Raw genomic sequence first — 12,117 nt, forward strand, 5'->3', positions numbered from 1 at the left:
CAGCCGTGTCACTCCAGTACTGTGTATCAGCACCACTTCCTTCCCGTACAGTGTGTCAGTTGTGGGCCTCTTCCGTAGTGATTGTCTGGTTCCCGCCATTTGATCAACCTTTATAACATCAGCATTCCCCTTCCTCTCAGATAATACGTCAGGATTGGTCCTTGCCAGCCAATCATCAGTGATCCTTTTAACAAGACCATGCCCTGAACTTCTCCTTGCTCCCAAGAGCTAAACAAACTCTGGGGTTTATTACATGAGTCATCGAACTTCCCTAATACAACAACAAGCTCATCTCATCAGGCTGGGATATACACATGACTCATAGAACTTTCCGACACAAGTACATCACAACAAACACTGGGGTAGCCACATGACTCATCCAAATTACCAGAGTTATTAAAGCAATGTTTTCCCACTCGTGCAAAACAAATTACTCATACTACCTATAGGATACCTTCCAGCTTACAAAGATTAATGACAAAATATACAAATGAAATAATAATAATAATAATAATAATAATAATATAAAAAAATCGAATACTGACAATAATATCTCTCACTTCTACATATAATTCAGGGGTGTGATATATGTACTATCACAAATGTAATACGTGTGTATGGTAATTCTTCATGCATAAATTTGTGAAAGAGACTTTACAAAATTATGAACACTTCTTCCTTGTCAGGAACATCGTTGTTCACTCACGCAAACCCAGTATGTGTTATATATATTATGTATTTCTGTCTTCAGAGGTAAAACAGAAAATTCAAATTACAGCAAGAGCAAGATAGCAGCGTGAGGTGAGTTCCCCTGTAAAATTCGGGAAGATCGGCCGCACCAAAGAAACATAAGAAGAAGAAGAAGTCAAAAATAATGGACCAAAAATTCTGTTCCTTAATTACAGCTTCTCTTTCCCAAAATCTTAATAAATCATGGATATTGTTAAGTTATCTGCCTCCTCTGGCGCTTTGGCTGAATAGTTAGCGCTTCGTGCCCCCCTCCCCACACTTTTTTTTTATGATACCTTCATTCTTCGGAGTGTTTGGCCTCTTCCATTTCCCTTCTGATTAGTGATAATAGAGGATGGCTGATCAGTTGTACTTCCTCTTAAAATCATCATCGAATGGTGAGCGTACTGGCCTTCGATTCAGAGGGCCCTGGTAGAATTCCAGGCTAAGTCGGAGAATTTAATCGCGTCTGTTAATTCCATTAGGTCAAGGGCTTAGGATTTGTGTTCGTATTCATACGCATCTTCAAGTATATACAACACATCATACGAAAGACAATCACAGAAACATGCAATAGTGAGTACGTTATATATCCCTCCACATACGATTGCTGTTAGGAAAGGCATTCGGCCGGAAAACTAGGCTAAGTCCATACAAAATCCTGCGCTAGGTAATCGAGAAAAGGCTAGAAAGAGGAGAGAGTAATTGTTAAATATTTCCCCCAGAGTGGACCCTTAAACAAATTCTCCTTTATAATTTTTAAGACATAGCGAAAGGTGCGGCTAACATAATGCTCGTTTGGAGGTTTATGAAGGAGGCATTTCATATTTTAAAATTTCATTCTTAATTATTATGATTATTCAATTATTTTAACAAAAATATTTCCAATAAGTGTAGTGCATTCCTCTCAACTGTAGCATAGACAAGTATGCAGTTCACACCAACACGCTAGATGACACCACCGTCGCTGTTCGCACTCCACTCAATGCTGTTGGGATAGAGCTGTCCAGTATTAGTGTATTAAAGTATTTGAACAAGCTCTTAGCCTCAGCAATGTTCAATTTTGCTAGCCGGTTAGCAGCAAGATTGCTGAATAACACAGCGAGTCTATTTGTGCTTGTATTTCACATTCCATTCAGAAGTTTGAAATTATTTTTTTGTGTTGAGTGGTACAGTTAAGTGCAGCGAACATTTATTGCGTGATACAGTAGCCTATATCTGGATTAGGAGTATATAAACATACCTATCACATCACGAATTTTTGCTATTACCGCTTGCTACAAGTGCAATCATATTTTTCCTAGCTCTGAAAATGTTGTCATCCCTTGTGAAAGAAATGCGATTTACAAATCAGGTAAGAGCCGCCACCACAGTTGCGTGATTACAAAAAAAGTGAGTCTATTTGTGCTTGTATTCCATTCAGAAGTTAGAATTTTTTTTTTTTTTTTTTTTTTTTTTTTTTTGTTAAGTGGTACAGCAAAGTTTTTTCATGTGATATGGTAGCCTATATCTGGATTAGGAATATACTTGTGTGAAAATGACTAGTGTGGTGCATATTTGTATGGTGATAGCCTAGGTATGAATACAGAAAGAGTGAAATTCCTTTTTAATGAAGACAACATTATAATTTTTCAGTAAGTGGACTGGCATCCGCATCTTTAAGCCTGCAGAGGTCACGAATGTTGAACGAAGACGCTGGAGTCTGTCATGGTTGAACTCGTACCTTCAAGTTTCGACTAGATTGATTAGAATTGGTCAAAGTTTTCAAAATAGTGGCCAAAGTTATTCTGTCTCAGTCGCACATGGCCGAGTATAACCTCCAATTCACTGTCTATGAGTGTGACCAGAAAATAATGTTTTTTAACTAGAGATGAGAATTATAGGCACTAAAAACAGTTAAAATAGGTAGGCATACAGGCTCTTAAATTAGCCAAAATAGGCATTTAAATAGGCACTAACGTGCAAAATTAGCAACAAAATAGGCATGAAAAAATTACTTGAACATACTGAATTACTATAAAAGGAATTTACAAGCAATGTTTCAATGTTTTCCAGTAACATTCTTGTTCTCCTGTCAAGCATTATTTTTTTGTACTGAGAGAAAGATCTCAACATCACATGAAGTGATTGGACAAAACTTCAATTAAGTCGCTTCACCTCATTTTATTTTGCTGACAGCGGCTGCCTTCCCAGAGGTTCAGTCGAAACTTCCTCTGAATTCTTCTACAGTCCTAAATGACTCCGCCAGGGGCATGCCACTCTTCTCGAACGTGGTGACTGCTCCCGGCAGCTTGTTGAAATTTGAAGGTGCTCCGGTTTATGCAGGGGCATATTAGCTTCCAACATTGCAGTGCATAGGTCTAAAGAAAATGGTTGTTGGTCGCTGTCCAAAGTGGACTGGTAAAAAGGCTGTGTTGACACATTTCTGTACGCGTATAAGATGCATCGCAGTATTCCTAAGTTGATCTATGTGGTATTTTTTTGACATTTGGTCTGAAAAATAATAAAATTGACATAAATTACATTGTCCCTGTATCCTAAATTTCTACAGTTGGGCTAATTGGCAATAATGCTTAGTTTATATCATGCATTTGTTTCATAAAAAAAGACTATTAGAGATGATGTTTCTAGAAGTACAAAACTTCAAAGTAGGAACAAGGGAATTAGTCATTTACATGGATATATGTCCTCAAGGATTTTCAGTTATAACTTGGCAGTATCTTGTTGAGTTCACCGGGTGAAAAATATAATAAAAAGACGTGAACCGATACAGTAGTAGCATAGAGGAGAGATCCATCCTTTGTGCTTGCCAAGGACCCACCTAGCAATATTCTTACTTATATAAAAGAATGAAAACGGAGGCACTATAAATCTCAGATGTGTGAACATTTTATTTGTTGCTATTCACCGGCTTTGGTCTGCCGGGTCAGCCGTCATGAAGACTATATTCTGCTGCCTGCAATAGATCCTGCATCGTGTGCCCATAAGGCCGCCACCCTCGTTGAAAATTAAAAATTGCATAATTTGAAATTGTCGTGGCATGGGCCCATAACCTTATTTTTGTCATATTTTAGCAAGACTTTAGAGGGGATGCTAGAGGCTTATTGGTGACTGCGGTGCTAACCTGGGAGCTTATGCCCCTCAGACTCTCTTTGCTTCCCCTCCCCCCAAGCAAAACGCTTACTAAACGGACCTCACCAATCCAGACGAACGGTCTGTTCGCTGGCCTAGTCTTGTAAAGATAATCTTGGCAACCTTATAAAACATACTGTGGAATCTTCCTAACCCGGCTACATTGGATCTGCAACCTGTGTTTCGCGAAGGCTTAGCGAAAGTGTAATAGAATTCACGATTTTTTAAAGAGAGTTTTAGAAATCTCATTTCAGTTGTAAACCTCTATTTTCACAGGAAATTAATCACAGTTAAAGACACCGATTTAATTTTCATCCATTCTGTGACAAATGACCACCAGCGTTTTAACTCTTCGTTCAGCAATTTAATGATTATTTACATTTTAGCAATATAAATTACTGAAAGTTCATGACTAATACAGCATTGCAACAAAACAACTTGCCACAATACATAAATTAATAGGCCTATATATGCTACAATGAAATGCGAACATTATTCTCAATCACAAAAATATTAAAAAAAAAAAAAAACTTTCTTCCTTACAGCAAACTTGACAGACTACCCTTCCATCCGTAGTGAAATTGGGATCCCCTGTGAACCACTCCTTCAGCCAGTAGGACTTTGATGATTTTTCTTTGGGCATTGCCGCAAACACACTTCTTCACAATAAATCACAACACGTTCTGAATATAAAGCGTACGCGTACAACAGTTCGCATCGAAAGGGAAGTACAGGGCATATGGGTTGTACAACGTAGTTCAACGTTGACAAGGTTCTTGCATATGTCTTAGGAGGTTGGAGGGGTTGAAGGCTTCGAGGTCAAATTGTTCCTCGTTTCTCCTGATGGAAATTTCCCTAGAACTATTTCTGGTGACTTCTGAGAGAATTCCCATTTTTGTTCGTGGGGTAAACAGATATTGAGAAAAGAGAAGATAATTCTGTCGAGCACACTAGCTACAATAGAAAGCACTGGAAGAAAATCGGCTATTTTAAAATAGAGTCAAAGGCATGAAATAGGCAATTACACTCCAAATAGGCGCAAACCCCTGAAATAGGCATTTATAGGCACAATAAAACCAACAAAATATAGCTACAAAGACCCTAAAACGGAGTTATATCTCAAAAGCCTACGTTTCTGAACACAGGAATAAAACAGGCAAATGGGCAAATTCCCATCTCTATAACACACTGCTCCGAAATAAAATAAATCTGCAATAAAACTTGGATATTTTTATTGGCCCCCATACATACATTTTCATATTTGTTTTTGGTGTTTTTCACACCGTTCAGTGCACTTATTCTATGTGGCCCAGCAGAAAAGGTTTTCATATTTGTTCTCGAGTTTTTCACACCTTTTAATACTTTCCTCTCATTTTGAGAAATGGTAAGATATTGTTTTAGCTGTATCCATGGATACACAACGTAAAATGCCTTCATGTCAGAAAAAAAATTGTATCTATACTCCGTACGGCTCTACTTCTAAATTGACGTTTTGGCAGATTTTGGCTCTGTCTGGTGGTTATGCGCAGAAGCATAGACATCCAACCAATCCCAAGCTGTCATTCATACCGATTTATATCGGCAGAGCACGATCTTGAAAGTTGGTTGCCAACTCTAATATTTACATTCACCACGTGGTTAACCTATCTTGCTCAACGTGTATGCTATTCGGTACGGTTCGCGATCTTTTGCATTTTCCTTCAGCAATTAGTGTGTTTTTCATATTGTTGGAGGGTTCCAGTGACTGAGATCAGTGGAGTGTTCCCTTTGTAGGCTAAAACCGCCTTCCTGTGCCAGCCATTAGCGGTGAGTGATGTGTTATTTCCTCATTCTCTTTTATTCTTAATAATAAATTCTCTTTTAGTGTCAGATGTTGTTAGTAAGTGTAGTTTTTGTGAATTTGTTTTCAATCCATATTCATTAGTTTTCTGAGTATGGTATTACATTTTACAAGGGCGTTTTACCGCGGTCGTATTATATCAGCTGTTCTCGCAGGCATCGCGTGCTGGCAACAAAGGAAAGACGATGCTCATTTGTTTTGCGAAACTTCAATTTAGAAGTAAGGCCGTGCAGAGTATAGTGTTTCCAAAGCCATACGCTATTTCATTTCAGATCTCTGTTGGATAGTTTTTATTCGTATATTCAATAGTACATTTTCTCGCTTAACACATTAATTTTTTTTGTCCCCTGCAGAAACGTCTTAACGAGGTTTTACTGATTTGCAAAAATAATCTTAATTTTGTAAAATGTCACAACATAAGAACAATAAGAATCCTTATCAGGTTTTCAAGAATCTCAAGATCATCAATGCTGAGCACCAAAAGAGCGTCTCAAGTTAAGACAACCGAACATTGTGAAACAAGTTCTGCACTGCTGGAGCGCCAGCCGAGCGCATGTTTTACTCCAGTGGTGAAAAATTATTTGTAATTCATGGTTTTGAAGATGTGTTAATTTTTTGGAAATAAGAAATAAAATGCAAACAAATAAAATTTCAAGCCCAAACTACAAACTTAATTTTTAACAATACCTATCATGTGGTACCTATTTTACATCCAACCTTGCGAACTTGATCCCGACACAGCCTTGTTCAATTTTTGTAAGTTGCAAAACTGCATGGTCGTTATAGCCCTTATTGATGAGGAAGATAATTGTCTGTCTGTTAGGTCATCAGCCCAGAGACTGGATGGATTCTCAAATAGCACCACCAAAGGCTATGCAGTTATGGGGAAACTGCAAAAACCAATGGCAGAGCTGAAATGAGGCATACTAAGCAAGATGAGGAGTTAGGTAGTTTGCCACTGCTTTCCTCACTGGATCAGAAGGTGTTACTGCAGCACAACTGATCCTATGAGCAACACCTTTCTTAACAATCTACACCAGTTGTGTTCCAAATGTCATTACTTAGCACCACCCATACTCCCAGTGGCTTCCATACTGTCACAGCCATGGATTAGATTGAGACTTCGGTGGAAGCTACACTTCGCTCTGGTCTGTGCCAAGAGACAGATACAAAAATACTGCATCCATCAAGAAATGTCAACAGGCAGTATAAGATAATTGACTGTCAAAATGAAAAGAAAACTGTGAAGAAATGATGACTCAAAAAATAAGGGAAAGAGGAATCATGGGAATGGAAGCTTGTTTAAAATTCTATGCCTTGAATACCTTAGTATCACTGAGAGGAAGAAAAACAATTGTGATGAGCTACAATATCTCACAAAATCTAACCCATCAACAATGGGTACAGAACAGCTAGCTGGTAATAAAATGAGGTATAGCACTACACAACTTGATTGCAAGTGACAAGAGTTCACTTTAAAACAATATCATAATTCATCATTAGTAGGTTCCATATAGCAGTAACTAATTATAGTTCAGAATACACTACAGTTACTCTCAAATACGTATCAGCTTCCAAACCTTCATTATTTACGTAAAATTACAGGATAATTAGATAACAGTTCATTCATTTACTTCAGATATCAGAGATGAAGCTCCTGAGTTCCACCATCCAGAAGACCCAGATGTTCTAGTCAAGAGAGACATCTCTACTAAACACAGCCAGCACATCAAGACTACAGTAGTTCGCACAAGTGTTCGGGATGAAGCCTACAAGAACAGCCTGAGTGTGCTTAGAATGACAGGTAGAAGGAAAACGCCGGGTTGGAAGATGTAGAATTTCCGAAACAGACATGTTCAAATTGGACATTGGAGCTAATACTGGATGAGTCTCAATAAACAAGACACCCTTGAATAAAAAAAGTGTGAAGAGGCTTATCAAGAGGACTGAGGAAACAAACTATAAACCAATGATTATTAGTATAAACGAAACAGTAAGTATTCTATGCTTGTTATTTTACATATAATTTCAGGATTGGTTTGGAAATATCGAGAACAGTTTTGTGGATTATTAGCACACATCATATTTTATAAGTTAATTGGTGCTTCACTACTAACAGCACAAAATGTGGCAGTAGACTGAAGACTGTACAAGATAATCATCAGCAATCACCACCAATCTGCATTTAGGCCTGTCGCCTAGGTCGCAGATTCTCTATCAATTGTTTACCTAATAAATTCTTTAGAGGATTTGAAAGAAGTTGGAAATCTGTTGAACTTCTCCCATCATAAATTTTCTAATCACTAATTCCTCTTCCTATAAATGAGTATTTGTCACAATCTGTCCTCTAGAATTCCAACTTTATGTTCCTTCTTTTAAGAACTTCATTCAAGCTTAATCGTCTACTGATGTCATGTAATTAATCTCATAATGGAACCGTATTGAGGACAATATATTAAAATTATAAAATCCTTTTAATCACAACCACCTACTCAATACATTATATTACTCATTGAATTATAAAACAATCATGAGGTGTCTTAAATAAAGGAACATGTTTCGTTCGACATAGCGAACATCATCAGCCTTAATTTACAAGGATTAGGTCAGGGCCCTGAACTGAATGATAAAAATTATTAAAAAGGTGACAATACCATAATAAAAAGTAAAATGATAACATTAAACATGAAATTATAACGATATGTACAGATTAACAGCAAGAATGCAGAGGAATACTTTGAATGATGGTAGTCTATAGAGTTAAAACAAACATGAGGTTGTAAAAGTAAAAAGATACAGATGTAGTAGATCCCAAATTATAAGTCAATGTGTGAAGCGTGGACCAATCGCCGACCATGGAGCTCCTAATTGAGCAAACCAAAAGTTAAAATAGAGTCTACTGAACAGCGCGAGCCAAGCTGAGTCAGTCAAAAGGCGCAAAGCGACGAAGCTAAGGTTGAAATGACGTAAACTTCAGTGGTTAGGAATTCTGTAGGAGAGCCAATACAATGCCAGAAGGAAATACAGGTTGAACCAGTCCGTATTTACACGCTAGCAGTAGAATTAAACTTATACAACGTAGGACACCAATGTGGACTCGTTAAGTAACTATAACTTGAAAGTAGGGAGAGTTCCAGCAAACCAGATTGAATGGAGCAGATTATGGCACAATTGGAGTTAGAAATCTGAAAAGAAAGAAAAGGGAGGAAATATAAAAATATGTTATAATGAAAAAAAGGTTAGTAAAAGTTAGACGGAGGCTTACCCTTGGGACTAGTGTGAGGTGTTCACTAACGTTGGCTGCGCGAATCAAACTGGCGAGTAACCTTATTGCTGCTTCTAGTATTGTATGTATGTATACGTAGAGGCGGGGAGTGAGTCATGTGAGGAGGAGGGGTGACTGATTCCTTAGGCGGGTCGGGTAATCGTGGAGGGGGTGTCGCATGAGAGGGCAGTAGAGTAGTAGTTGTTGTATTATTAACTGTTGTATAATTAAAGATTCTCGTAAAGTTATTATTATTTATATTGAAAAGAGAGAGTAGTTCTGGAATTTTCTCGATTATTGGACTTTTAATTTCTGAAGTATCATTTAAATTTTGATGCCCGTTGAAATGCTGGTCTAGGAATATGTAAATGTTCTCAAACTCTGTCATAAGTTTACTTTTATTGACGTATTTCAAGATTTGAAGGTCTTTTTCAATTGTAGTAAAACTGTGGCCAGTCTCTTCCATATGGGTGCTCATGGCGGAATACTTTTTATGTTTCGAAGCGTTGTAATGTTCAAGGTATCTGGTCAAAAAGCTACGTCCAGTCTGTCCGATGTAGGAGAATCCACAATGGGTGCATTTAAGCCTATAGATACCAGAGTTCGAGAATTTATTGTGATTAATGTTAACTATATTTGAATTGAAAAATATGTTACGGTTCGTATATCGGGTTCTATAAGCGATATTAATATCGTATTTCTTTAGAGGGTTAGTAACTTGAAATAGGCCTGGATTTGTGTAGGTGAAGGGAGCATATTTCGTTTTTTTAGGCTTGTCTGGAATCAATTTTGTTGCAGTTTTTAATTTTATCTTGTTAATGATTTTATTAATCATTAAGGGGTTATAGCCGTTAATTCTGGCTAAATCCTTAATATAGTTTAGTTCTTTTTTGCGATTATCAGTTGTCAGCGGGATTTTTAATGCTCTATAGACAAGACTAAAAAATGCAGCCTGTTTATGAGATTGCGGATGTAAGGAATCGTTTCTTATAGTGATGGGGGCACAAGAAGGCTTTCTAAATATTTGAGAAATGAACTTATTATTCTCTCTTGAAATGTTTAAATCCAAAAAGTTTAGAGAACCATTGATCTCATCTTCCTTAGTGAATTTGACATCATTGTCAAGCTCATTAAGGGATGTTAGCACACTATGACTATCGTTTTTCTGTGTATCTATAATGGCAAAAGTGTCATCAACATACCTTAACCATAATTGAAGACCATTAATATTATTGATTATTTTGTTATTTTCCAAATCATCCATAAAGATATTAGCTAGAATGCCCGAGATCGGGTCACCCATTGCTAGGCCCTTTTGATGATATATTCTATTATTGAAGGTTGAACCTTTTTTTCATTATAACATATTTTTATATTTCCTCCCTTTTCTTTCTTTTCAGATTTCTAACTCCAATTGTGCCATAATCTGCTCCATTCAATCTGGTTTGCTGGAACTCTCCCTACTTTCAAGTTATAGTTACTTAACGAGTCCACATTGGTGTCCTACGTTGTATAAGTTTAATTCTACTGCTAGCGTGTAAATACGGACTGGTTCAACCTGTATTTCCTTCTGGCATTGTATTGGCTCTCCTACAGAATTCCTAACCACTGAAGTTTACGTCATTTCAACCTTAGCTTCGTCGCTTTGCGCCTTTTGACTGACTCAGCTTGGCTCGCGCTGTTCAGTAGACTCTATTTTAACTTTTGGTTTGCTCAATTAGGAGCTCCATGGTCGGCGATTGGTCCACGCTTCACACATTGACTTATAATTTGGGATCTACTACATCTGTATCTTTTTACTTTTACAACCTCATGTTTGTTTTAACTCTATAGACTACCATCATTCAAAGTATTCCTCTGCATTCTTGCTGTTAATCTGTACATATCGTTATAATTTCATGTTTAATGTTATCATTTTACTTTTTATTATGGTATTGTCACCTTTTTAATAATTTTTATCATTCAGTTCAGGGCCCTGACCTAATCCTTGTAAATTAAGGCTGCTGATGTTCGCTATGTCGAACGAAACATGTTCCTTTATTTAAGACACCTCATGATTGTTTTATAATTCAATGAGTAATATAATGTATTGAGTAGGTGGTTGTGATTAAAAGGATTTTATAATTTTAATATACTGATGTCATTCCACACCACCTCTCCACCAACAGCCTGAAACCAACTGCTTAGCCCAGCAGTTTGTCTCTTTACTCCCAAGCCTCCCCAGAATGTTCCACACCGTAAAACTACAATATCTATTATAACTTGAAATATGACATGACACTACTTTCAATATACTAAGAATCATTTTTCTAACCAGCATATTTATTAATGAATTACCAAGCGAGTTAGCCATAAAGTTAGGATCATGTAGCTGTGAGCTTGGTTAGGTTCTAATCTCACTGTCGACAGCCCTGAAGATGGTTTTCCGTGGCTTCCCATTTCCACACCAGGCAATTGCTGGGGCTGTAACCTTAATTAAGGCCATGACAGCTACCTTTCCAATTATAGCCCTCACCTATTCATGCGTTGCTGAAAACCTTAGATGTGTTAATTGTGACGTTAAACCACTAGTAAAAAATATATATTAATTTAAATTTATCAGTAATAAACAAACTTCCGACTGACAATACAAGTATTTGTTTAGAATACTCACTCAGCTCCTCATCATATTTGGGGTCCAATACCCAAGGTCCAGCTTTACAAGCAGCATTAAAGAATGAAGATGATGAGTTTATAGCATTCTCTTCTAGACTGAGGGATGGATCACATTGTTGAGGGACAACTCGTGCTTCAAAGAACTGGAACAAAAATTTTACTGAAATTACATTACGCATCACATTTATGTTACACCTGGCATGGAAAAACACAAAATTGAATAAAACTCAACTAAGGTGAAACACTTGATGTACAGAAGGAAAGGATACACTGAATAGCTATGAAAGGATTTATACTACTGTATACTGAAATGGGTACAAATTTGAGGTTAATACTTCCATTGGTGTCTTCATTTTCTGGGTTAGGAATATCTCTATCAAAATTACCATTGGGGGCAGCCATACCTTATGTGCTGCAGCACATTGTCTATTTGAAAAATGAATTACTTTAATAATGTTATTATCTACAATCAAATACAGTGCATTGAAAAAGACAT

At 37.1% G+C, this 12,117-nt stretch overlaps 1 protein-coding gene across 2 annotated transcripts in view; it reads right to left on the reverse strand.

The window, feature by feature from the left end:
- Tsf3 (Transferrin 3) overlaps positions 1 to 12,117 on the reverse strand; it is a 195,186-nt gene that overhangs the window by 91,446 nt on the left and 91,623 nt on the right. For both annotated transcript variants that reach the window (XM_067144871.2, XM_067144870.2), the window contains exon 5: positions 11,620 to 11,764. In XM_067144871.2, the coding sequence (XP_067000972.2) occupies positions 11,620 to 11,764 (145 nt within the window). The remainder of the gene's footprint in view (positions 1 to 11,619; positions 11,765 to 12,117) is intronic.

Source organism: Anabrus simplex, chromosome 1, assembly GCF_040414725.1.
Source record: "Anabrus simplex isolate iqAnaSimp1 chromosome 1, ASM4041472v1, whole genome shotgun sequence".
Classification (NCBI taxonomy): Eukaryota; Metazoa; Arthropoda; class Insecta; order Orthoptera; family Tettigoniidae; genus Anabrus; species Anabrus simplex.